Source organism: Anabrus simplex, chromosome 6, assembly GCF_040414725.1.
Source record: "Anabrus simplex isolate iqAnaSimp1 chromosome 6, ASM4041472v1, whole genome shotgun sequence".
Lineage (NCBI taxonomy): Eukaryota > Metazoa > Arthropoda > Insecta > Orthoptera > Tettigoniidae > Anabrus > Anabrus simplex.
In genome coordinates this window covers 203,599,943-203,627,750 of record NC_090270.1, presented here as the reverse complement: position 1 = coordinate 203,627,750, position 27,808 = coordinate 203,599,943, and the positions used below count along the sequence as shown (strand labels likewise).

The window sequence follows — 27,808 nt, the reverse complement described above, 5'->3', positions numbered from 1 at the left end:
GTGAAGTTAACCAAATAAGTACTTCAGATATGGTTCTATATCCCAACGCACTGCTGTTGGTGTATCCCCATAAAAGTTATCATTTCCAGCTTTTCTCACAGCTTTCAACTGTTTTATCTTTTTAGTATAGGTACATTTCAGTACTTGGCTGGCAATAGTCGCCTCCTCCACCTGGACTCTATTCTTATGCCCAACTACCTTACCATACTGATGACTAAATACCTCTGACTGCTGTAAATCCTCACAAATACTTAGGAGGTTGTAAATAAAGGTTACAGATCTCTTCATATGGTTATGCAGATAATTAAGGTTGCGTAGTAAAAATATCAAGGGGAGAGCACGTAAGTCACTGATAAGACCCCAATTAGAGAATGGTCCCAGAGTATAGTAGGAACCCTCAGAAAGATTAGTGTATTCCATTAGCGATTAAAGCTATTTGTAGCGGACATTTTATGTAGGAGCTATAATTTTAAAGCACCTTTGTATAGTGCACTACATTCTATTTTCACAAGTGATGAGATCCAAAAGTTAATAATACTTCCTACTTGGAATTTTATTTTAAATCTGGAGTAATTCTAGAGAACAATTATCTGCTCTTTTTCATTTAGCAGCAGTTTGTTATTTACAATATGGCAATAGTTTCGAGATGGGAACATACGAATTACATAGTTCTTTTTCAGTATTAAAATCATTTTTCACTAAAATGATTCTGTGTTGGAAGTGGTGAAATGTTTCTCTGATTTACACAACTGACCCACGAAAATTCATCATTACTATTTATAAAATTATTTTCATATCGTTACTTCAGAGTTTCGAAATTGTAACATAAGATATTGTAGTTTCCTTTCGAACTCCATTATTTTGCCATGGACACTGAGGACACTCAAGGAATTATTTGAAGGGAGATATATAGTTCGTTTAGTTTTGATAAGGCATCTGAGAAATATTCCCATTTACTTATCCATACGTCATCAGTGAGAAATGAAACAAAATCATCGTTGAATTTTCTTTACTAATAAAAGGACTTCCTATCTTAATTCAAGGAGCTTTTACCCGAGAGCGACAGTGAACTTCAGAATGAAACAGAACTGACAGTTGAAAAATATACAACCATCATATTCGAGACTGATACATCACAGTCAGTAGCAGTCGACAAACAGGAAAAGATTAGATAAGATCGCCTTCTATCTTAGTAAATATCACCTCAAGAACCTTGAAGTGGTGATCGAAGACAGATGTACTATTATACAAAACATGACGGCCTCAGTTCCCGGAAGCGAGCTGGAAGCCAGCAGTCAATCACACCCTGTACCCTGCTGAGTTAACGAGTTCTAAGTGAACCTTGCTAGGTGTGGAGAGGTTGCCAAACCACTTTCTTACACACTCTTCTCAGTCTTTACCCTTTCTCCATGTCGAGTGCAGTAGACGATTTGGCAACACCGGCTACAGTTGACGTAGTAAATCCTATAAGCCGCTAATAGACACCGGACTGCCGCTGGAGAGTATTGGTGCGAGGCGAGGTTGTCATGGTTTGTCCCCGAGTATACTGAACCTGTAAACACTGCGTCAGAAATCACAAATTTATTATTTGTGTATTTATATTTCCTTTACTTTGTTCATAGCCGCTGTAAGCTGTCACTTATAATTTTTGTAGTACTGTATTCTGAACCATTGTGGTAGCCTGTACTTTTAGGTAGATTAATAAAAACAGACCGAAATTACGTTAATTCAATATTTACATACTTTAAAAACTATATAGGCAAATATACTGTATATGAAACTGTAACCGAGCAGTAACCTTATTTCTGGATCCTATCTGTCTTTGTATTCGCTAGCCAGGTCATAGCAAAGTAGCGAAATCAATCTGCTGTTCAGAAGACTTGTAATACAACTAGTTTATTATTTTGACTCTGCTTTCTAACACGGCTCTAAATTTAGGTGGCAAATCTCAAAGGCTTTCCTGTGATTGAAACAATAGGGAGCCATGTCTCTGATCTAAGCTATAACGTCAACTTGCTGAACGCACGAGCTCCATACAAAATAAACCTACGCATTTTTTTCCGTCAGCCTCATGCTCTTGCGTGCATTCATTGAGATCTTTAGAAATGCATTCTTCAGAGGAAGACGTTGGCAAGCAATAGAAAAGCAATACATCTTCATTAGTGTCATAATTCATCTCGTATCTGTCTCGTAACAAATCAATTGAGTTTCACTTGAAATGTTTGATGTCTTATCTATCTGAAAGAAATAAAACGAACTTCCTTTTACTTAGTTTCAGTTTCTATATTATTAACCATCTTACTAATTCGGCGAATAACTGAATCCAACTGTATTACCCAAAAATTGAAAAACCTTTGACTACTTTTTAACCAAATATTGTTATAACTGTACTTTTTGCAGACTAAGTAAGAACGTACCACATTTACAGAACGGAAAAAAATCCTGAAGTTCTCAAGGACTTTTTAGTTTCTGGGCCTACATTAGAAACAAATTTGATCTTTTTATTTAATTCTTTAAAACCGTTGAAAAAATTCGACCGGTTTAAGTCACTTCTTATACTCGTGTGTTCGTTTCATTTATCCGGGTTTCATATAATCGTTCGAAAGGACTGATGTTTAGCTTCGCTTTCACTGTCACACTACGCAAACCTACAGTACATCCCAAACAACTTTTATCGTATTTTGGATAATATTTGTCTTTGAACGGCTAACACTAGATATTTCTTTAAGGGAACTAACACTGGAACATACGCCTATTTTCCCGATATCAGTCTATGTGACTGCGAACTATTCACAGAAAATGAAAGAATCCCTTCGCGAGAAGCATTACGAAGCAAGAGAAGCGGCCATTCAGTGCGGTCACTATGTGCCATCACTAGGGCCCGGATGCTTATGCAGTAATAGGTTAGAATGCAAACTTACTGAAGCAAGTAACAAGTAGAGTCTACCTGCACGACGGTAGTGCTGTGAGGTTTGCATAAACATTAGGGGTTGTAATGGGCGGACTACCGTCGTGCAGGTAGACTCTACTTATTGCTCACTTCAGTAAGTTTGCATTCTAACCTATTACTGCATAAACATCCGGGCCCTAGCCATCACCAGCGATAGACACGTTGACGGTGAGCAGTACCTTCCACAAGTGTGTAGAATGTGATACACATGAAGAGAGTACATTGAAGGAAAACAAGCCAAAGGCAGGCATGTATACAAGTGAAGGCACATGCTTCCCCTAGTGCACTGTCACTGCATTGTCCTACGTAGGAGGCTTGCAGAAAGGTGTAGCATTCCAACTGATCAGCCCACTGCTACATTGGGGCGAAACGCTGGTAATTTCACGATTGAAAAAGCCTAAAGACTTAAAGAGCTTAAACGTTTATACCATTTCTATGCAATTGATGCTATTCAATTATGGTTTCCTTGTAGGAACTTTTTTTAATTAGTATCTCCTTTGCCAACAAAGCTACGTACAAAGTGTATGAATGTTGCCATTTTAATCCAACCTATAAACCTGCCGTATAACAAACAATGAGACACACATTAAGAATTAAGAGACGTGATACCGAGCGAGTTGGCAGTGCAGTTAGGGTTGCGTAGCTGTGAGCTTGCATTCGGGAGATGGTGGGTGGATTCGAATCCCACCATCAGCAGCCCTTAAAATAGTTTTCCGTGATTTCCCTTTTTCACACCAGGCAAAGGTTGGAGCCACGGCCGCTTCCTTCCCAATCCTAGCCTTATCCTATCCTTGCGTCGCCGGAAAACTTCAGTGTGTTAATGTAACAACAACAAAAAAAGAATGGAGATCTGATCTGCCAAGACGACTGCTGTCCAGCCGGGTGACTTGCAGATATTAGAAACCCGTGATCATCTTTACAATTACCTCAAGCGTATTCCTTGGCTTCCTTGACTGCACTGTTACGCAACATACATACATAAGTACGCCGGACAAAAAATTACTCACCCCCTTGAAAGAGCACACTGGTCGCTTTGGAGCGATGTAGATGTTGTTGCACTTTACCAGGTGGTCATGTGACCCTTCACCTCTGACATGCTTTATGACCATTGCAGTGAAGTGGTGTGTATGTGCCAGTCGTTTATATGGAAACAACTCATCGAGACGGGTCGAAGCAAAGACGTGACAGACTGGCAAAGGGGAACTATCGTGTTTGGACGTCCTTATGACCACACAGTGAATGAAGCTGTTGGTATATCTTCGTGCAGTGTCCAAGGTGTCTCCCGGGAATGGTGTACCACCCGCAGCCACGAAACACGGCGTAAGAACTGAAGTCATAAAAAAATCCTAACCGGCAGGAACCGGAGACGACAACAACGCCTTGTCAAGGAAAAGTGTTTTCAAATCTGACAGGAATTGCTGCTGGCAGTGAATGAAGGTCCACTCGAAGCAGTTTCCGAGAGAACATTACGAAAGGAACTGCATGCAATGAACATTTCGAGTCGCTAAGAGGCCATTGCTCTCAGCGGCACAAACAACACCGAAAGTGGACAGTTGCTGTCTGGAGGTGAGTAGTATGAATCGACGAATCGCAAGGCGTCGAGTGCGCCCTCGGCCCTATGAGGCATTTCACCCGTGGTGTGTGGAGGGTGTTGTTCAGGCCGGAGGTGGTCCTGTAATAAGATAGGTTAGGGGTGTTTTTTCGTACTATGACTTGGGCCCACTAATTCAGGCACCGAGCTCGATAGCTGCAGTCGCTTAAGTGTGGCCAGTATCCAGTATTCGGGAGATTGTGGGTTCGAACCCCACTGTCGGCAGCCCTGAAAATGGTTTTCCGTGGTTTCCCACTTTCACACCAGGCAAATGCTGGGGCTGTACCTTAATTAAGGCCACGGCCGCTTCCTTCCCCTCCACTCCTAGTCCCTTCCTGCCCCATCGTCGCCATAACCTCTTCAGTCCCAGGAGACAAAAATTTGGATTTTGACAGTGATATTCACTAGAGTGGATAATAGGGAATCAGAGATGTTGAGAAAAATTCCAGAAAAAATATTCTACTGATAGGGTGTCCAAAATTGATGGTGTACATATGTACACCTCAGGTTTTTATTACATAAAAATATTTAACAAAATTATACATATATCTTATTAATGTTGAAAAGTATGGTACATTTACACCCAGATTAAATCACAAAATTACATAAATGCCTTAAACTAAAAATAGAAGGTATAAATTTGACATGAGAACTTTATGTAATAATAAGCAAGATGTTCCTCAATAACCATGACGTCAGTGTCAAAACCAACCTATAACTCTAAAAATACTTGAAAAATGCAAGCATACTGTACATATTACATTGTAATTACATGCTCAATCATTACTTAACATGGTATTTCATGAAACAGTTGTTCTTGAGGACACACAAGTACATATTGCATTTTACACACATGATTCTTGATTTGGACTTGCATCCTGGGAACCTACACTTGGATGGAAAGCTGTCATTTGAATACTTGGGAAAATGTCCGTACATATCAAATCTGACTTCCGGAATAGGCTGTGATATCACTTTACGGTATTTAGAGGCTGGTTCTTGTTCTTCCTGTTCCCTTTGTGCACAGTCCTCAATGCCAACAGTGTGCAGTCCTCTCGGTGAGTGTCTGACTGACTGTGAAATTGTTTCAGATCTAATCAGGGCATTAGCTGCATGGAGACGGTATTGTAAGAGACTCATTTGTTTTCTCTTAGGGATATCTGATTTCCAGCAGGCCCTTCGTAACATTAACCAGCCGTTGACAAGGACAAGGTCTACAAAATGGTTGAAGACTCGTACTGTCCATCTTTTTGTTCGTACAGTACATCTATAGTATGCCAACAATCTGTCGCAGAGGTCAGTTCCCCCCATGTTTGGATTATAACTCCTTGTTACTGCTGGCTGTGGTACCTCAATTTTCTTTTTTCCTGTTTGGACCAACGCATGCATGTGGCCTGTGGCTCACTTCCAACACAAGTTGACAAAAATGTAACACATTTGTTGTCTTTCCATTTCAGAACACAAACTTTTCCATCTTCCCTAACTTTCTCATCCCATTCCCCTCTTTGCAACTGTTTGTCACCTTTCAGCTTACTAACCACAGGCCCAATTCTGTTTTTCAAGACAGTTCCTGTTTGATGAATGCCATTACTCATCAAGAACTCTGCACACTTCATACTGGTAAAGAAACGGTCAGTGTAAATGACATGATGTCCATCCTTTGGCACTGTCACACTTAACAGTTTCACAATGCTGCCACCCAAACCAAGCTCTTTCATGTCATTTTCACAAACAGTTCCTCTCCCCTGATATATACAAAAGTCTAATACTAATCCATCTCTAGCTGCCAAGACAAAATTTTTAAGTCCAAGTGGGTTAGGTTTTGAGGGGACGAACTGGCGAAAACTACACCTTCCTGAAAAGGGTATCATCTGTTCATCAATCGACAGATGTGCAGGCCTTGGCAACGTCAGACACTTATCCCTAACAATATTTATCATTGGCCTAATTTTCCACAGTTTATCAGACAGGTCATGCTCAGCTAGGTTGTCTGTGAAATGCAGGTAATTCCTGAGTTCAAAATACCTATCTCGAGGCATACATTCTGAAATTAAAGGCACTTTTAATTCCCTGCTCCAGTATAGTTTTCCCTGTGGTAGCTTGAGAGTACCCATCAAAATCTGAATCCCTGTAAACTGTAGTAATTCTACAGCTGTGGTCTGAACAGAGCACAAGTCACGTTTTTGCACTGAATACAGGTTTGTTTGCTCAGCCAACAATTCCCAAAAAGCAGTTTGCAGATATTCATGAAAGGCCTCTTGTACTCCTTTAGGACCATTTTCATCGACCTCCAGTTCCTCTTCAAATTCAGGCCCCCTTCTCTCCATTCTGAAAAGCATTCCAAATTAGTGTGAATTAACATCCATTTATGAAATGTAAATTAGGCCTACACTCATTTTGTATTTACAAGTACATGCGCACGCTTTACATAATGGGAAGAGTTTCTTCAATATAAAATTATAGAATATTTTGAACATACCTTGTTGTTTTCCACTTCATCAAACGGGTGTTTACTTGCGGTGGTGTAGTAGCAGCTGTTAAATGTACATTATCTTCATTTTCTGATTCAGAGTCTGTCGATGAGTTTTCTATAATTGCTGTCTCAAATAACTCATCATCTGTGTCCGACAGTTCGGCATCACTGTTATTCAGTAAATCTACTAATGCATCTGTAGTAAGGATGCCTGTAAATGTAAAACACTGGTTAATGATGCAGAAAACATAGCAAAACATCATAACCTCAAAGAGGGAGAATATTGTTGTTGGGACCTGAGGTGCACAAATGTACACCTCATTTTTACCGGATAAAAACATACCAAAATATTAACTTCAACACATTAAATACTATGTGTTTTCAATTATTAAATATAACTGAACGTATTCCAATAGTTATTTCATTTATATGGCGTCAAATATAATTCTTACCGGTACTTACTTCTCTTGCTGTGCTCTCTAGCAGCCATCTTGGCCAAATGTAAAATTCCATGTGGTCTGGCTCACAGCTGAACCGGTATATAGGGCTCCTAGTGGTTTTATTTGGAACTAATAAGGTAAACATACGTGTGGCACACGGCACAAACATAAAAATCTAACCCCAATGTGTCGAAATAAAATAAAAATTGAAGGTGTACATATGTACACTTCTGGACTCAAGAGGTTAAGACCTATCTGTGTCGGTGCGACGTAAAGCAAATAACAGAAAAAGAAAAACTTATCCAGGTTACCGTGAAGAGGAAACGGGATATTCATTTTAACATTGGTAACTAGCTCTATGACCTCGTTTTGTTTCACATCTCTTATCATCTTTAAAAGTCTAACCATTGTAGCTTTGGTCTCCCTCTGCTTCTCTTATCGTCCATGGCCGAGTCCATTATTCTGCTAGTATGATCTAGCCGAGCTGAGTGGCTCAGGTGGTTGAGGCGCTGGCCTTCTGACCCCAACTTGGCAGGTTCGATCCTGGCTCAGCCCGGTGGTATTTGAAGGTGCTCAAATACGTCAACCTCGTGTCAGTAGATTTATTGACACGTAAAAGAACTCCTGCGGGGCTAAATTCCGGCACCTCGGCGTCTCCGAAGACCGTAAAAGTAGTTAGTGGGACGAAAAGCAAATCGCATTATTATTACTAGATGACATATCCTCTTCCATTCGTCTCACATAGCATCACCACCGAAAATGATTTACACGTACAGCCTCATCCATCGAGTTAATTCCTGACTTAGCATTGATCTCCTCATTCCGAACACCTTGTTGCCATTGTTCTCACTTGTCTGTACCAGCAATCATTCTCAGTGGTGTCATGTCTGTTACTTTTAACTTATGATTAAGATATCTGAGTCCACGCAGCTCTCACTCGGGTACAGCAAAGTCAGTCTAAAAAACAGACTGACGTCAAAATACTTTCGTCCAAGATGTGTTGATCACGGCATTAGCTTTGTTATACATTGATTTAATTGCACTTAGTATACTACTAGGTAAACTAACTTGAGGATAAAGCTAGGGATAAGACCACAGATAATTTAATATTTAAGTCAGTTATTATTATTTTTTACGTCGCTCAAGTTTAAGTTCTTCTATACAATGATACAAGGTATACATATGTCGGTTAAATAACAATAAATTTTACCAATTTAAATAGGTTTAACAATAGAAGCTATCCTGAGCTGACAATTAGAATTATGTGAATTCAAGCTATAGAACCAGAAAGATAAACCTAACGTTCCCCTGCTAAACTGAATCATGACACACTTTATACATTTCTTTCTTGGATAACATGACTGAAAATTATCTAATATCAAAAATAAGAAGTGCAATACTGTAAAAACCCACAAAAAGTACCGTGTAGGAGCAGTAAAAATGAAACAAAATAAAATTATATTTTTAATATCGAAAGTACAGAAGTCTAACATTTTTTGATCTTGTAGTTCATTTTAATAATTGATCTCTTTTTACTGCATTCACTGGATATTCACTTTTTAAGTCAATACATAGTTATAGCCCGCCTTTCCTGCGTAGTGCAAGTGTCCTTTATTCAATGTTGACGGTTCGAATCTAGGCGTTGTGGTTTGTATTTATTTTAAGTATACTTAAATTTCAAACGTTCGTGTCAGTACCTAGATGAATTTAATAGCATATCAGAGAATCATATTTTCAGGGCAAAATTCTGTTAGTGCAGTGTCGTTTTAAAACCGGTAAATACTTCAGTTAAACTGCTGTTAAACATGCACTATTTATTTATTACCACTTTTCATGACAAATACCTTGTTAACTGTTTCTCCCGTAACTCTCCCCTCCCCACGTAAACATAACACGCCCTAAAATTAAACATCCTGTGGCAATTTTTTGAATGCGCTGGCTTGGTCTTCACAAGCGCCCTTTTGTCTTCACTTGCGTCGCGTAACAATAATTATTAATTGGGAACGTCACTTGCTTTCACACAGCCGGGTTAGTTTCAACAGTATGAACAATGTTAATCAATGAGTTCGTGTCACTTTGTATCAAAGAAAATGACTAACTTGTAGTACAAGTAATGGCTGTAGTGTATCTTGATTTGCGGATGACATTGCATTTCTGGTAGGAATTAATGCTGATTACAGAAGTCTGGTTTGGCAAGGACGCCCCTTAGAGAAGCAAAAGACGGATATGCGGTACGTACAATGTACCTATTCTGACGTATGCAGCAGAAACGTGGGTTATGAGGCAGAGAGCTGTGATTAGGATACAAACAACTGAAATGAAATTTCTGAGAAGCAGGATAGGAGTGAGAAGAATGGATAAGATGAGAAATGAAAAGGTTAGACCGCACCTGGTACTACAGACCTTGAAGGGCCTTAGCCTACCAAGCGACCCCTGCTCAACCCGAAGGCTTGCAGGTTACGAGGTGTCGTGTGGTCAGCACGATGAATACTCTTGGCCGTTATTCTTCGCTTTCTAGACCGGGGCCGCTATCTCACCATTAGTTAGCTCCTCATTTCTAATCACGTAGGCTGAGTGTACCTCGAACCGCCCTCAGTTCCAGGTAAAAATCCCTGAACTGGCCGGGAATCGAACCCGGAGCCTCCGGGTAAGAGGCAGGCACGCTACCCCTACACCACGAGGCCGGCTAATGAAAAGATTAGAGATATAGTAAAAGAAGAGCCACTGCAGAACAGGACAGAGGCATCTAGACTTAGATGGTATGGACACACAAAGAGGATGACAGAGAAAAGGATACCCAGAAGGATGCACGAAATGGAGATAACAGGAAAACAACCAACAGGAAGACCAAGAGACAGATGGGTAAAAGGAGCAGAAGAGTGTGTATAGAGAAGAGGAGAGGACTGGGCAAAGTGAAGAAGGAGAAGTGGTGGGAAGACTAGAGGAGATGGAGATGCTTATGCTCCAAGTGGACCCGGCCAACAGCTGGAAACTGCATATGACGATGATGATGATGATGATGATGATGATGATGATGATGGTGATGATGATGATGATGATAGCACCACGTGTACTTAAGAATAAGAAGAAGAAAAAGAAGGGACTTAAAATGAATGTCTAGAATACTGAAGAAAGATTACTTCGCAGACATTAATCTCCTTTGCATGTTGGCTGTATGAATATTACGATTTACTTATCATGTGGCCATGCACAGTAGTGGTTTACATGAAGAAAATATTTTTACATCTGATTGAAAAATTAACCAAATGTAAAACACACTTACATGAAAAGGAACCTCAAAATCGAAATTTAAAAAAAAAACACTAAAACCTGACTTAAAATTAAATGACGGTACAGAATGGGCATAACTACCTGAAGACTATGATGTATTTACAGAGAAAGTGATTAAGAAATGCTCGCAGCCGAACTAGATCTCAGATCTTTCCCGGTCGTTCTAATCCACTCCGCCTTCGTAGCGTAACGAATATCGCTATTAGATGACGTCCTCGGTGACCCAGGTTCGATTTCCGATACTGTCAGGATTTTAAGATTGGCAGATGGTCTGGTATGCGGTTAAGAGGTTCACGCAACTCACCTCCATTGTGGGTGTGCGTGAGAAAAAGCTGCACCACTTCGAGGAATACAAGGACACGGGTTTACTTTATTCTCGCCCTCAGCGTAAAATACGTATCGTACGTTTCACTGTACTGAGGTAGCAAAACAGATTTTCTTGGTCTATTCTGTATTAAAATTCAACAAAAGGAATTAGACCTAAAATTGAGAAATTTTGCTAGAATGTCTACCTAAAGCGTATCCCTTTAGTACAGTTACGGTAAGCTCAGATGCTATAAGAACGCATACAGTCATGATAGTTCAGGGCGGGTCCAGCGAGTAGATACTACTGTTGACCAAAATATTGTGTGCACTTAAGTTTGGAGGTTATTTATGAAATAAGCCTACAGGAACTCCAATAACACCACCATTTTCCTCGTTTCATTTCACGACAGGTTTGGATTTTTAAATTTATTTTAATATTTTTTATCGCAGGCGGACTGCAAAAGTACCCCTTTTTAAACGTGTTTCAGCCGTGCGTCAAATTTAAGAAACTCTCAAAAACCCATTATCTGATCGAATCCAAATTGTAACACAATATACATTGTTTGTAAGTTTCAGAATTTTATGCTTCCAAGAAAAGAGCTGTTACTAGTTGTTTTAAGGTAACTCTTCTCGGCTCAGAGCGGTTGGAAATTTACGTTTGTTAGTCGCGCTATAATCTATATGTATAAAATAACTTGTCCTGACTGACTGACTGACTGACTGACTGACTGACTGACTGACTGACTGACTGACTGACTGATTCATCATCGCCGAGCCACAACTACTGGACATAAAGAAATGAAACTTTGGGGATACATTTATATTAAGACGTAGGTGCTCGCTAAGAGAGGATTTTTTTATATTCCGTCGATAAGGGGGTGAAAAAGGGGGGTGAAATTTTAAAATGAGTGTATGTATATCTCAAAACTTTAAAAGTTTACAGATGTAAAAATTGGTATTTAGAATCTTCCTTAAAAATAAGGAAACACGTATTTTTTTTTGTTTTCAGAAAATCCCAATAGGAGGGGTGAAAAAGGATGAAAAACTCTTTGAATGCCTTTAATCAGGATACCGGTACTTATCTCAGAAACTGAAGATATTACAGACCTAAATTTTGGTGTTTGGGATCTCCTTCAAAAATAAGGAAACACGTATTTTTTTGTTTTTGGAAAATCCAATTAATGGGGGGTGAAAGGGGGGTGAATTTTTAAAATGAGTGTATCTATATCTCAAAACTTTTAAAGTTTATAGATGTAAAATATGGTATTTAGAATCTCCTTTAAAAATAAAGAAATACGTATTTTTTTGTTTTCGGAAAATCCCGATAGGAAGGGTGGAAAAGGGTGAAAAAAGGGTTGAATGCCTTTAATGAGGATAAATATATTTCAGAACCTGATGATATTACAGACCTGAAAATTGGTGTTGGGGATCCACTTTAAAAGTAAGGAAACATGTATTTTTTCATTTTTCGAAAACCCAAATAATGGGGGGTGAAAAGGGGGGTGAATTTTTAAAATGACTGTGTCTATATCTTAAAACCTTAAAAGTTTACAGATGTAAAAATTGGTATTTAGAATCTCCTTTAAAAATAAAGGAACACATACTTTTTTGTTTTCTGTAAATCCCAGTAGGGGGGGGGGTGTAAAAGGGTGAATAGTGGGTTGAATGCCTTTAATGAGGATATATATATCTCAGAAATTGAATTCATTACAGAACTAAAAATTTGTATATGGGATCTCCTTTAAAAACAAAGAAACGCGTATTCTCGGAAAATCCAATGAAAGGGGGGAGGGGGTGAAAGAATTCAAAAATGTATTGACTTAATTGTATGAGAATACATACATCTAATAAAAACTAAAGTTGTTACGGGCGTGAGAATTGGTATTTTGATCTCCTTTGAAAACAAAGAAAAACGCGTTTTGTGGGGGAAACCATCTTGGGGGGCGGGAGTGGAAAGGAGTTGAATTCCTTTCGTGAGGACACATAAATCAAAAACTGAAGAAGTTAGAGTCGTGTTAATTGCTATTTAGATGATCCTTTACTATTAAAGAAACAAGTATTTTTTGCCGGAAAATTCACTTAAGGTGGGGGGGGGGGGGGAATGTGAAAGGAAGTCAAAAAACGTTAATTATTATTATAGGGATACTTATATCTCTAAACTGAAGGTAATAGACGTGAACATTGGGGTTTGGAATCTCCTTTAAACATAAAGAAACACGCCTTCTTTTAATTTTTTTGGTGGGGGGAGGTAAATAAACTTAACGGCGGTGGGGTGTAAAAGGAGGTGAGACCAATTGATTTTGCTGTTCATAATGTACTTATAAGGAGCCTCCGTTGCTCAGGCGGCAGCGCGCCGGCCTCTCACAGCTGGGTTCCATGGTTCAAATCCCGGTCACTCCATGTGACATTCGTGCTGGACAAAATGGAGGCGGGACAGGTTTTTCTCCGGATACTCCGGTTTTCCCTGTCATCATTCATTCCAGCAACACTGTCCAATATTTCATTTCATTTGTCATTCATCGATCAATGTTCCAGAGGAGGGCTTCGGCAGCCGGCAAAATTTCTACTGTCGCCACTAGATGTAGCTTTATTCATTCCATTCCTGACCCTGTCGAATGACTGGAAACAGGCTGTAGATTTTCGATGTACTTATTCTGATCATAAACCGATATTTTTTAATCTTTCCTGGGTTCGTTTTCAACAGCCATCTTTTCCTTCGGAGAACGTTCTTATATTACAGTAGATTCTCCTGGCATATGAATAAAAATTTAAACACATTTGAAATAAACGATAGGAATGAGATAGACCGTCCAATTGTTCACCTCTATAATAAGGTCAATAATGGGCGGAAGTATGTCATTCGTATCGCCAGAAATCCCACACACTTGCCTACGCGCGACAATGGTGCTGGTCACATTCTCAACAATGACAATGGCAGGAGATGTAATTTACCACCAAGTAGCGGCCTTGCATTTTGCTGTGGGGTCCAGAACATCTATAATAATAATAATAATATTCTAGACCGTTGTCAAATGTGCGGACCGCGCTGGAAACGGGTCCTGGACGGGTAATGACTAAGAATGCAGTCCGGCCGCGGGTTCAGTACCGCCAAGGCACCCAAGACGACACCTCGCCGGATCTCCTGAAGGATTTGATCCATATTATAAATGCTTATAAGGAAAGATGGCAAAGATTTAGGGACCCAACTGACCGGGTGGAATACCTGGACCGAGCCCGGGAAGTACGAAATCGATTGCTGGAAAGAATGATTGAAAAATGGAGGAAACTTGCCGTAATCTATTAGAAAACGAGTCAGATCGCGAATTTTGGCTGATTCTCGCAGAAAACGAATCAGATCGCGAATTTCGGCTGATTATATATCTAAAACAACATTCAATTATAAATTTCAGTGTAATACCGTAGCGAAACACGGGTATCTTGCTAGTCTTTATATATACATTGGTTAGCATGATTAGTACGATTTATTTTGACGACAATCCTCTTCCATTAGATTTATTCAATACATAAGCTAACAAGAAAAAGGACAACATTTAGTATTGGTATGTTTTAAGCATATGCTGTATTTAAATAATAATATCAATAAACATAAATCAGTTATTTTGTTGTGAGTGAAATTGGAATACAAATATAAACGTTATAATTTCAGTTTTCTACCGGCAGGAAATAACAACAAAATAAAGAGTCTTGTGTTTCAAATTGCGGTCTAAGTATCACAACTGTTATGATCTGGAGTAGACTCACCCTTTACTTTGTTGTACGGTACGCAGCAGAAAGTCCTCTAAATAAGATCAAAACTCACCAGGAAGTCTTTCTCTTTCAGTATTGCCCTAACAATATCTCGCTGTTTCAGGTGAAGACGAACGCCATCGTGCCAGCGAGCTCAATGTCCACGGTCCCATTGTAAGAGGCTGGCAATCTGCTAAAGGCTGTAGCTACCCCCAAGAACTGATCCTCCAGTTACATAGTCCCGCTACAATACAGCGTATACAAGTGTTGGCTCACCAGTACCTTATTCGTAAGTAGATATGAAAATAGTAGTAACTTATGAGTTTATGCTTTGTGAAATGAGATAAGCTGCTTGGAGTCCTCTGCTCTTTCCCGAAAGGAACCACAAAGTTTCAGATGAGAAATGCAGGTTTATGAGAATCGTCAATGATTATAAAGTGAAAAAGATAATGAACAGTTCTTATGCTTTATTTCTAGTGGTTTAACGTCGCACTAACACATCGAAGGTTTTCGGCGACGCAAGGATAGAAAAGCGCTAGGATTGGGAAGGTAGCGGCCGGGGCCTTGATTAAGTTATACTTCCAACATTTGCCTAGTGTGATGAAATACTGGTCACTGGAGGCAATTACTGGTAGTGGGTACGATCGCGTGCGTTCCACGTACTAAACATATGGTTTAGAGAGACGCCGAGGTGTGGTAATTTTGTCCCGCAGTTTTACGGCGCAATGTCTTTCCTTTTCTTTCTTCTTTCTTAATCCGTTTACCAGAGTTGTTTTTTCCCTCTGACTCAGCGAGGGATCCTACCTCTACCGCCTCAAGGGCAGTGTCCTGAAGTGTGAGACTTTGGGTCGGGGATACAACTGGGCAGGTGGATCAGTACCCCTCCCACGTGGCCTCACCTGCTATGCCTTGTGGGAAATTGGAAGATCGGAAGGGAGAGACAAGATACAGGGAACGAAGCGGCCGTGACCTTCGGTTAGGTACCATCCCGGCATTTGCCTGGAGGAGAAGTGGGAAACCACGGGAAACCACTTCGAGGATGGCTGAGGTGGGAATCGAACCCCCTTCCACTCAGTAACCTCCCGAGGCTGAGTTGACCCCGTTCCAGCCCTCTTACCACTTTTCAAATTCCGTAGCAGAGCCGGGAACCGAACCCCGGCGTCCGGAGGTCGCATCACACTAATCACTACACCACAGAGGCGGTTATGTCTTTCTTTCTTTTAATTTTTTTTTTCAATTTGCTTTACGTCGCACCGACACAGATAGGTCTTATAACGACGATGGGACAGGAGTGGGAAAGAAGCGGCCGTGGTCTTATTTATTCTAAGAGTATACTGAATCCGATGGGATTATCTCCAATGGGAGACAGTTTTCAAATAAATAAATAAATAAATAAATAAATAAATAAATAAATAAATAAATAAATAAATAAATAAATAAATAAATAAATAAATAAATACAGCCCCAGCATTTGTCTGATGTGAAAATGAGAAACTACGGAAAACCATTTTCAGGGCTGCCGACAGAGGGGTTCGAACATACATTCTCCCGAGTTCAAGCCAACAGCTACAGGACCCTAACCGCATGGCCAACTGGCTCGGTGTGAACAGCCTGTATTCGTCTCAGATACTGTCATTAAATCGCCAGTGAGGACAGTTCCATGGCTATTGGCTGCTCTGAAAAGAACAAAATACAAATAATTAGTCTATAAAAATCAGTAGCTATAGTTGAACAGCGGGACTGAGTAGCTCAGGCAGTACAGCGCTGGTCTACTGAGCCAACTTGGCAGGTTCGATCCTGGCTCAGTCCGGTCATAGACTATTTCAAGTTGCTCTAATTCGTTAGCCTCGTTCGTAGCTTTACGGGCATGTAGATGAACTCTTGCGGGACAACATTCCGGTGCCTCGGCGTCTCCACAAACTGTATAAGTAGCTAGTGGGACGTAAAACCAAAAACATTGTTCTTTATTTCTTAATCCGTTTACTCTCCACGGTTGGTTTTCCTTTGGATCCAGCGAGGGATGCCTCCTCTACAGCCTCAAGAGCAGTGTCCTGGAGCATGAGACTTTGTGTTGGGGGAAACAACAGGGAAGGAGGACAGGTACCTCGCCCAGGCGGCCTCACCTGCTATGTTGCGGAGGGATGGGCAGATAGCGGCGAGGCCTTAAGTTATGTCCCGTCCCGGCATTTGCCTGGAGAGGAAGTGGGAAACCATGGAAAACCACTTCGAGGATGGCTGAGGTGGGAATCTAACCTTCTGTACTCAGCTGACCTCCCGAGGCTGAGCGGACTCCGTTCCAGCCCCCGTACCACTTTTGAAATTTCGTGACAGAGCCTGGAATCGAACCCGGGTCTACGGTGGTGGCAGCTAATCACACTAACCACTACACCACAGAGGCGGACGGGAAATTCTTCTTCTTCTTCTTCTTCTTCTTCTTATTATTATTATTATTATTATTATTATTATTATTATTATTATTATTATTATTATTATTATTATTATTGTACCGGGCGGTACACCTCCACGCCGCTAATTTAAAATTTGCGCCAGTTGAAACTCCTCTGCTGGAGGAAGTCTGAACTTTATCTACGCTATTAATTCGCTACCTTCTCAGAAGATGTCACCACGAGGAAAATTTTGAGTTTTTGAACTGTGTCATTTTTGATGTGTTTTTGTTTTGCTTGAAGTAAGAAGTGTGAACTTTCTCTTCTAGAGGACACTACTGAAGATCAACAATAGTGCACCCTAGTGCGGAGTCAAAGAACTATTTTGTTGGAGAAATTTTTATTTCAAATGTTCGTTCTTTGCTAAATTTCTTTCAGTCATTGGTTAAGTTGGCAATATTAACCCCTTCTTTCCCCTTGTTTAAATCTAGCCTATCCCGAATTTCTTAAATTAATTTTCCACCAATTATGTGTTTCTTCTTAGTATTGTGTAGGGGGTTTATTGATGAACCAATAAAATCCTCGTGGGAGGGTGTTCTCATTCCCCTAACGCCTAGAACCTTCCGCGAGAGTATATAAACTGCTGATTTTAGGGTCTCCGGGCCACTTCTGTTCCATCTTTCAGTGTATAAAGTACATAGCAGGAGGCGGGAAGCGCCTCTTTCCTCGGCAGCGGTCAACAACAAGGTAATGGCCGATTAATAACTTCTTTCTTTGCTAGCTCAGCAGTTTAACTCTCGGGGCGGGTTCGAAGCGTTCCACCATGTAACTTTTTCCTAAATGTAACTACTCTTTTCATATATTCTCTTTTAAAGCTACATACTGGGATAGAGAGTGCTAACCCTCTCGAGCTCCCACTCATATTGTTTTGAGGTGAACTTATTTTTCTCAACCTATTCTTCGTTAACGTAAAACAAATTGTTCTCTTCTTAAGTCACCTCTTTAGTATGGGATTAGCCCTTGTATTAACGGCCTAGTGCCAAGTAGGTCTTAATCAAAGTGTATTAGGAGTGCAAGTTCGCCTCCTCTCAAATTGTTATTTTAGAGGTCATTTAATTAACCTCCTTTTCATTTAATAGACCTCAGTAGATTGGGTATTTTACCCCTGTGTTTAAGTCCGTTGAGGACAGCTTGAAGGTGGAGTTTGGTGTGGCCTGGGAGAGGCTTAAATTTGAGAGCGAGTGGCTCTTTTGAAAATTGAGTATTGTATGCCTCGTGGAGGCTTTTCAGTGTAATTTGGAGCAAGGGCTCCTAGGCATGAATGGGGTTTTCTGCCCCTCTGTTGAAACTTGTGTGTGTGGGGTAAAACTGTGCTGATTGCCCTAGCTTTGTGAAGTCAGGGCGCGAAGCCCAAATCCTGTAAATATTGTAACTACCCTTTGAACTTGCTACTTTGTACCTGCCATGCTTGTTATTTCTTTGTTTTGAAAAGAAAATATAACCTTGTTAAATTTTAAATTAATTTTACTTTAGCAGCTTGAGACCTGTTCACCACCCCGCACCTTCTTTCACGTGTAACTACCACAAAAACTTGGTAACAAGTGGTAGCAGAGCGTGGTTGAATGGGTCTCAATTTAGCCCCTTTTGACGGCTAAACATTGTTTGTTCCGAACCCTAACCATTTTCTCAGTTGCTGGAATTTTTGAGTTTTTCAAAATTGTTCTGTCATCATGCCCGGCCCTCGCGATGTTCTCCATCTTAACTATTTGCGCAAGGAGGAGTTGATTTACGAATTGACTATTAGAAATGTGCAATCTGGAGGCACGGTTGCAGTAGACACAAATAAGCTTAGAGATTCCCTTGATTTGCCCATTTCTATCCCCACACTGGGAGAGAAAGAAGTTGACGACTCTCTTTCCACGATCGTCGAGAATATTACTGGGCTAGCATCTGTAGTTAGTTTTTTTGATGAAAATGATCCTTCTCCTAATCAAATTAAGCGTGTGCAAGCCAGGCTATATCACTTTTCAAATAGAGTTAACGATCTGTTGTCTCTAAAAATGAATGACGTTCAGAGGAAGGAAGCTAGTACGCTCCTGGAAAATATTTCTGAATTATCTAGCAAGGTCACTCAATTGTTAACTGGGGAAGTTCCTCCCAAATCTGATCAACCCACCATAGTGAATGTAGGTAGTGAGGAAGAACCTCCTAAGGGAGAAGTAAATAGGAAAATCATCGCTGCCCAAACTATCTCTGCCCCATTGGACAACGAGTCTGAACGCCGTGCATCGTTGAGTAACATCCGTTCTGAATTAACTACCTTGCCATTGAAACCTTTACCTACTATGTCACCCGGGTTTAGCAGCTTGCCTCATCCATTGGCAATGTTGCTCAGAGGTATCTCTAAGTTTTCGGTTAATACCACCAGTGAAGTAATTTCATTTTTAAGATTTCTTGTTGAATTTCAAGATCATGCCCTTGTGTTTTCTCTTTCCCCATGTCAAATTTTGCAAATCATCTATCCTTATGCAATTGGTATTCTTTCTGACAAAATAGTAAGAGCCATAGCCGAACAGTCATCTATTGAAGATTTTCATGCACACTTGCTTGCAAATTTTATTCCCGCCCGCGCGAGGTCTTCTCTGATTCAGAAGTACTATTATCGTGTACAGCGATTGGATGAGAACTTGGCTGATTTCATACAAGACATTAAGTTTTATACTAGGGTGTTTGCCCTTCATTTTCCTGAAGATCAGATTGTACAGGCTATTGTAGAAGGCATTTCACCATCTTATAGGTCATACTTGTGTTTCGCGGCGTGCTCGCAAACTTTCTCTGAACTTGAAGCGTTGGCCGTCTCAGCGGAAGGAGTTAGGTATGCCGATTCTTTGCGTGTGGCAAAAGAACCCCCTCCTTCGTTTAGTAATACTCGGCCTCCACCTCGCCGACCAGTCACACCCCGTAAATGTTATGCTTGCGGGTCGCCTGACCATCTTCGCAATAAATGTCCATTGGTCAAAACTAGTAGGGCAAATAATGGAGCTGGTTCAGCACAAGGCTGTTTTAAATGTGGGGCTTTCTCACATATCGCCAAGAATTGCCCAAACTCGAATAGCACCCCCTCCTGCTCAACTTCTGGTGCAAATTCTACCTATGCCAATAATAAAAAGTGACTAGTGGCTTCGGCTGAGTCGACTAATCCATCTTCCCGAGACTCAGCCCCTGGTAAACAGGTTGTAAATTCAGGGAACGAGCAATTTTCAAATTTATCTTTTGAAGGTCCCAAAGAGTGTCTTAGGATTGCGGCGGATTTCCCCGCACCTGTTCCTTTTCTTAAGATTGAGTTAAATAACGAGCCTATAACAGCTCTCTTAGATTCAGGCAGTGTTGGTTCGATTATTTCGGCTGAATGGTATTCTAAATTGAAATCTGTTTGTAAACTACCTGACTATGTCTCATCTCCTGTTCAATATGTTTCGGCTAATTCATCCCCATTAGAAATTCTAGGTTCCTTATTGGTCAAAATTCGTATTTTTAAATTCACATGGAAAGTTAAATTGTTTGTGGCCAAGCTCTTGTCTTGCCCCATTATATTGGGAGCGGACTTTATTTCTCACACTGGTCTTGTGCTCGATCTTCAGAGTAGGTCTTGCACGTTCAAATTTGCCTCTAATTGTAATATCCCTCTATTAAAGTGTAATTCCGCATCATGTTCTTCTATTTCGCCTACCCAGGAAGAGATGTTGTTAGACCTTAGACATCTACCTGAGGAGCAGGCTGATAGTATTCGTAAGCTGTGTCAGTCCTTCCCAGAGGTGTTCTCTGATACTCTTGGTGTTACTGACCTTATTGAATACAAAATTGAGGTCACGGATTCGATTCCTGTCCGTTTTCCACCGTATAGGCTATCTCCACCTAAAATGAAGGCTCTGAAAGAAATTATCGATCAGATGTTGAAGGATGGTATTATTAAGCCCTCTAAGTCGGCGTATTCTTCGCCTATTTTTCTAGTTCCGAAACCCCAAGGAGGCTTCAGGCCTGTCATTGATTATAGGGCTCTCAATCGGAAGGTGGTGTTGCAATCTGTGCCCCTTCCTGACCTTCATTCTTGTTTTTCATGGTTTCGTAAGGCCAAGTTCTTTACTATCTTGAACTTGAATCAGGCCTATAATCAAATTCCCCTTGCCGAAGAGTCTAAACATCTTACAGCGTTTGCCACGGACTGGAACTTATACGAATACAACCGCGTGCCTTTCGGGCTCCCCACGGGAGCAGCTGTACTCACTAGGCTACTAGATAGGATCTTATCCGACATCAAATTTGAGTACTTATATCACTACTTGGATGATGTCGTCGTATTTTCAGAGACTTTTGAAGAGCATCTAGATCATCTGCGAGAAGTTCTCGATCGCCTTCGTAAGGCTGGGTTAACTGTTAAGTTGTCCAAGGTTGCCTTCGCTAAGCCCTCTATGTCTTTCCTAGGGCATATTGTGTCACCTGATGGTGTAGCCGTCGATCATTCTAGAACACAGGCCATCCGTGATTTTAAACCTCCCATGGACATCAAAGGCATCGCCAGGTTCATTGGTATGGTGAATTTCTTCAGGAAGTTTATTCCTAACTTCGCTAATAGAGCGGCGCCCTTAAACCTTCTTCGTAGGAAAGGCATCAAATTTGAGTGGGGACCTTCTCAACAAGCCGCTTTCGAAGACCTTAAATTAGCGCTTTGTAATGCCCCTGTACTTGCTATGCCTGATTTCTCGAAGAAATTCATCGTCCAAACCGACGCGTCGTCGTCAGCAGTAGCGGCAGTCCTTCTTCAAGAGACTGAACTAGGGAGGCGACCCATCGCCTATGCATCTAGGACATTGTCGGCTCAAGAAGCCAAGTATTCCATATATGAGCTCGAAGGTTTGGCAGTCTTATTCGCCTTAGAGAAGTTCCGTCTCTATCTGGAACAAGTTAAATTCGACCTGGAGACAGATAATCAAGCCTTAAGCTGGGTCTTAGGTAGGCCGCGTCGTACTGGTCGTATAGCCCGTTGGGCCATCCGTATTTCTGCCTTCCAATTCGATGTCAGGCATATCAGAGGTACCGAAAATGTTGTTGCTGATGGACTCAGTCGTATGTTTTCAAACGACGTTGAGATCCATGAACCGGTCGACCGTTCATCACCTCCCGAGTCCACACTATTTGATGTTAATGCCATCTTAACTGATGCCCCCATGCTCTTTAGGGATATCGAGAAATACCAACATGAAGATCCGACGCTGGCTCCGATAATGGAAACCCTTTCTTCTGGGGAACATGTTGTCCCTTATGTTCTGAGGAATGGTGTTCTATGTTGCCCATCGAGGCATGATAAGATGATGAAAGTTGTCGTTCCAGCTGTTCTTGTACCTATGATCTTCAAGTATTATCATGAGACCCCATTAGGAGGGCATCTGGGTATCTTTAAAACTCGTGAAAAGATTCGTGAAATGTTCATCTGGAAAGGTATGGATGGTGAAATCCGTGAACTAGTAAAGGCTTGTAAATCCTGTTTGATTAGTAAACCAACCATGTCCACCAAGATAGGCCTTTTGTCTTCCCATCAAGCGTCGCGCCCCATGGAACGCCTGTACATTGATTATGTAGGACCCTTCCCCCAGTCAAAGGGTAATGCTAACAAGTTCATCTTTGTATGCGTAGATGGTTTTACCAGATTTTCTTGGTTATTTCCGACTAAGCTGGCTACCGCTCAGTCCACCATTACTTGCCTAAATTCTATTTTTGCTTCTTTTGGTCCGTGCCAATATATTGTGTCCGATAATGCTAAGGCGTTTACATCAAATCTTTTTCGTAAATTCTGTTTTGACTTATCCATCTCTCATGTAACTACTTCTGCTTATTACCCTCAACCATCTCTGGCTGAACGGGTTAATCGTAATCTCAGGTCCGCACTTATTGCCTATCATCATGAAGATCATTCCAGGTGGGACACGTCCCTGCATTGGTTAGCTTTTGCTTTGAATTCGGCGGTTCATGAATCACATAAATTTACTCCAGCTTCTTTGATGTTCAAGTTTGTTCCCAACTCGCCGCTCTCTAACCTCTGGTCTCTGAGTGACATTCTACCCGAGACAATAGATCCGGATAATATTAAAGATCTTTGGAAGAAGGCTAAAGCCAATCTTAAGGTATCTCATGAAAAGGTTAGGGAAAGGTATGATCGTGGACGGAGACCCACCACTTTGAATGTAGGTGACCAGGTGATGGTCAAGAACTTTGTTCCCGCGGGCAAGCTTGCCCCCAGATTTCATGGGCCTTGTATCATTCTCGATTTTCTTACGCCAGTTACGTTGTTAGTAAGCAATCCAGCCACCGAGAGGATATTTAGGGTTCACCTGTCACAGGTGAAACCGGTGTAATTTCTGTGTTAACTTGCTTCATATTATTGTGAAAGGGGATATGAAGGTTATATTTTTTTTGAGTTTTCAATTTCTAGGCATTCTGCCCCTTCTATAATATTTTGTTTTATATGTAAGCATTTGTGTGAAACCTCCCCCGATTTGTTAAACTGCCATCCTGTCCTTGCCTCGGCCATTACCACGCTCCCGTCTCCTGCTCCAATACACACTGTGGCTGGATTATATTAAATGCCATGGACATCTGCACGCCGCTGACCCCTCAACCTCTTCACCAAGCCTGTGCCCTCAAAAAGATGATGGTCCAACACAATTCTGCCGCCTAGCTTTAATGTTTCAGTGCCCCCGCAGCCGCGCGGCGCCGTGCAGCAACTGGGGCAGAGGACGGGCCCCCTCTTCTCCAGCGAGTACGTCAGGTGCACGGCGAGCCGGAGCTCTCCTCCCGGCCAAGGCTGATGCGCGGCGCACGACCTGCTACTTGCCCGCAGCCTGTATATGTTCACCGCGGGCGCGGCGTGTTTCAACACCTCTGCTCCCCTCATAGTGCGGGCGAGTGGTATCTCAGGGTACTTGAGGGGTCCGAGCGGCCTCCCTTTGGACGCAAGTTGCAGCGGCCGGTCTGGCCATTCAACTTAATCAACATCAACTACATGGACAGTTACGATAAGCAATGACTACACTTGGGAATTCAACAGTAATATTTGGTGGCAATTGCAAAATTTTTCTTCACCTCTAAGTATTAAAAGTTTATCTTCAGAAATTCAACTTCTACAAATATAAAGACTTTACTTCACCTGCAACAACAAAATTTTGAAACATAATCAAACCAAATTAAGAAAATCTTATAAATGCCTCTGCAATCAATCTTCATATCCACAGCATAACTTGGACCTTGTTTCAAACAGATTTCATGTGTCACCCCTGGAGGTACTTTGGGGGGGGGGGTCTGTACCGGGCGGTACACCTCCACGCCGCTAATTTAAAATTTGCGCCAGTTGAAACTCCTCTGCTGGAGGAAGTCTGAACTTTATCTACGCTATTAATTCGCTACCTTCTCAGAAGATGTCACCACGAGGAAAATTTTGAGTTTTTGAACTGTGTCATTTTTGATGTGTTTTTGTTTTGCTTGAAGTAAGAAGTGTGAACTTTCTCTTCTAGAGGACACTACTGAAGATCAACAATAGTGCACCCTAGTGCGGAGTCAAAGAACTATTTTGTTGGAGAAATTTTTATTTCAAATGTTCGTTCTTTGCTAAATTTCTTTCAGTCATTGGTTAAGTTGGCAATATTAACCCCTTCTTTCCCCTTGTTTAAATCTAGCCTATCCCGAATTTCTTAAATTAATTTTCCACCAATTATGTGTTTCTTCTTAGTATTGTGTAGGGGGTTTATTGATGAACCAATAAAATCCTCGTGGGAGGGTGTTCTCATTCCCCTAACGCCTAGAACCTTCCGCGAGAGTATATAAACTGCTGATTTTAGGGTCTCCGGGCCACTTCTGTTCCATCTTTCAGTGTATAAAGTACATAGCAGGAGGCGGGAAGCGCCTCTTTCCTCGGCAGCGGTCAACAACAAGGTAATGGCCGATTAATAACTTCTTTCTTTGCTAGCTCAGCAGTTTAACTCTCGGGGCGGGTTCGAAGCGTTCCACCATGTAACCTTTTCCTAAATGTAACTACTCTTTTCATATATTCTCTTTTAAAGCTACATACTGGGATAGAGAGTGCTAACCCTCTCGAGCTCCCACTCATATTGTTTTGAGGTGAACTTATTTTTCTCAACCTATTCTTCGTTAACGTAAAACAAATTGTTCTCTTCTTAAGTCACCTCTTTAGTATGGGATTAGCCCTTGTATTAACGGCCTAGTGCCAAGTAGGTCTTAATCAAAGTGTATTAGGAGTGCAAGTTCGCCTCCTCTCAAATTGTTATTTTAGAGGTCATTTAATTAACCTCCTTTTCATTTAATAGACCTCAGTAGATTGGGTATTTTACCCCTGTGTTTAAGTCCGTTGAGGACAGCTTGAAGGTGGAGTTTGGTGTGGCCTGGGAGAGGCTTAAATTTGAGAGCGAGTGGCTCTTTTGAAAATTGAGTATTGTATGCCTCGTGGAGGCTTTTCAGTGTAATTTGGAGCAAGGGCTCCTAGGCATGAATGGGGTTTTCTGCCCCTCTGTTGAAACTTGTGTGTGTGGGGTAAAACTGTGCTGATTGCCCTAGCTTTGTGAAGTCAGGGCGCGAAGCCCAAATCCTGTAAATATTGTAACTACCCTTTGAACTTGCTACTTTGTACCTGCCATGCTTGTTATTTCTTTGTTTTGAAAAGAAAATATAACCTTGTTAAATTTTAAATTAATTTTACTTTAGCAGCTTGAGACCTGTTCACCACCCCGCACCTTCTTTCACGTGTAACTACCACAAAAACTTGGTAACAATTATTATTATTATTATTCTACGTGCCAGGATTCCAAATTCAGTTCTTCGAGTTAGCGCATACAACTTCTAGGATAGGTTTTCTTTTGCATAGTAAGCAATCGTTGCTCGAACCTAACCAAACCCCATGGCACTACAGCTCTTGAAGGGCCTTGGCCTACCAAGCGACTTCTGCTCAGCCTGAAGGCCTGTAGATTTCGAGGTGCCGTGTGGTCAGCACGACGAATACGTCGGTCGTTATTCTTGGCTTTCTATACCGGGGCCGCCATCTCACTGTCAGATAGCTCCTTAATTCTAATCACGTAGGCTGAGTGGACCTCGAATCAACCCTCAGATCCAGGTAAAAATCCCTGACCTGGGCGGAAATCGAACCCGGCGCCTCCGGGTAAGAGGCAGGCACGCTACCCCTACACCACGGGGCCGGCCAATCGTTACTCTACTTTCATTAACTCTATATGTTTCGTACAATCGGTTGTTCTCATACATTTGTCGTTTGCTCAGCTGTTACAGGCCGTAACTGCAGTGATGTGGAGCGATGGACGCATATCGATTCTGGCACCTGTCCACAAACCATTTCCTTTAACATTTGCATTTAGAGCAGTTTTGTCATCGTAGATAACCTCGTTAACTCAGAAACTGCAAAAGAGGGTTACGATGTCAAAGTTGAAACAATAAAATTAAGTCTCCTCTTGTTTAAAAAAAAGATGGGCTTCTCTTTTCTTAATATTCATGATAATGGCCTAGATATTTAATTTTGGAATTAAATAACATAAACATAATGATATGTCCTAGTAACTCAGGAACCTCCATGTTCCCCCACTTGTGCCAGAAACAACACATCTATTACAAATTTGTTTTGTTACAGCCGAGAAGTTAGAGCTTTGGGCTGGCTCGCAAGCAACAGACCCAGCCGAACCTCAAGGAGCTAGCAGTAATACCCACTTCGAGTATCTAGGATTCATTACGCTTTCTGATAATCAGAGTACTGGCTTCAAGTCCCGAGAACTCAAGTCCGTGACAGTGCCATCCGTGGCGGCACGATACCTCAAACTACGTCTTCATCGGAACCATCCAAACGCCCTCAACGTGCACAATCAGGTGAGCATATCATACTCAGTACGTCAATTGCAACTGGGATGCATGCACGATAGTGAGTTGTCAGATAGATTATTATTATTATTATTATTATTATTATTATTATTATTATTATTATTATTATTATTATTATTATTATTATTAATATTATTATTAAAATAATAATAATAATGTTATTTGTTTTACGTCCCACAAACTACTCTTTTACGGTTTTCGGAGACGCCGAGGTGCCGGAAGTTAGTCCCGCAGGAGTTCTTTTACGTGCCAGTTAATCTACCGACACGAGGCTGACGTATTTGAGCACCTTCAAATACCACCGGACTGAGCCAGGATCGAACCTGCCAAGTCGGGGTCAGAAGGCCAGCGCCTTAACCGTCTGAGCCACTCAGCCCGGCATTATTATTATTATTATTATTATTATTATTATTATTATTATTATTATTATTATTATTATTATTATTAACGAGACTAGAAAGAGTGAAAGATAACGGATTACACTATTCGTATCTTCGACACAGCCATTCTATCCTCATCCGCCTTTATTCGCAGAAAATAACCGAGTATATCGATATTACAGGCTAAGTGGACATCAGAAACATGTGCCTTTTAAAAAGTGAAAAATTCGATTCTGAATATTTAGATTTGTTCTTTCTTTTGCACATAGTTAAAATATTTCAATTCAAATTGTGTTGGAAT

General features: G+C 41.1%; 1 protein-coding gene and 1 pseudogene across 1 annotated transcript in view; one reads left to right on the top strand and one right to left on the bottom strand.

Moving 5' to 3' along the window:
• The window catches only part of LOC136875653 (centrosomal protein of 104 kDa), a 321,673-nt gene that overhangs the window by 56,575 nt on the left and 237,290 nt on the right, over positions 1-27,808 (top strand). Inside the window, exons 2-3 of the mRNA XM_067149196.2 lie at positions 14,923-15,087; positions 26,883-27,115. Coding sequence (XP_067005297.2) covers positions 14,923-15,087; positions 26,883-27,115 — 398 coding nt within the window. The remainder of the gene's footprint in view (positions 1-14,922; positions 15,088-26,882; positions 27,116-27,808) is intronic.
• LOC137501187 (piggyBac transposable element-derived protein 3-like) lies at positions 6,075-7,504 on the bottom strand (annotated as a pseudogene).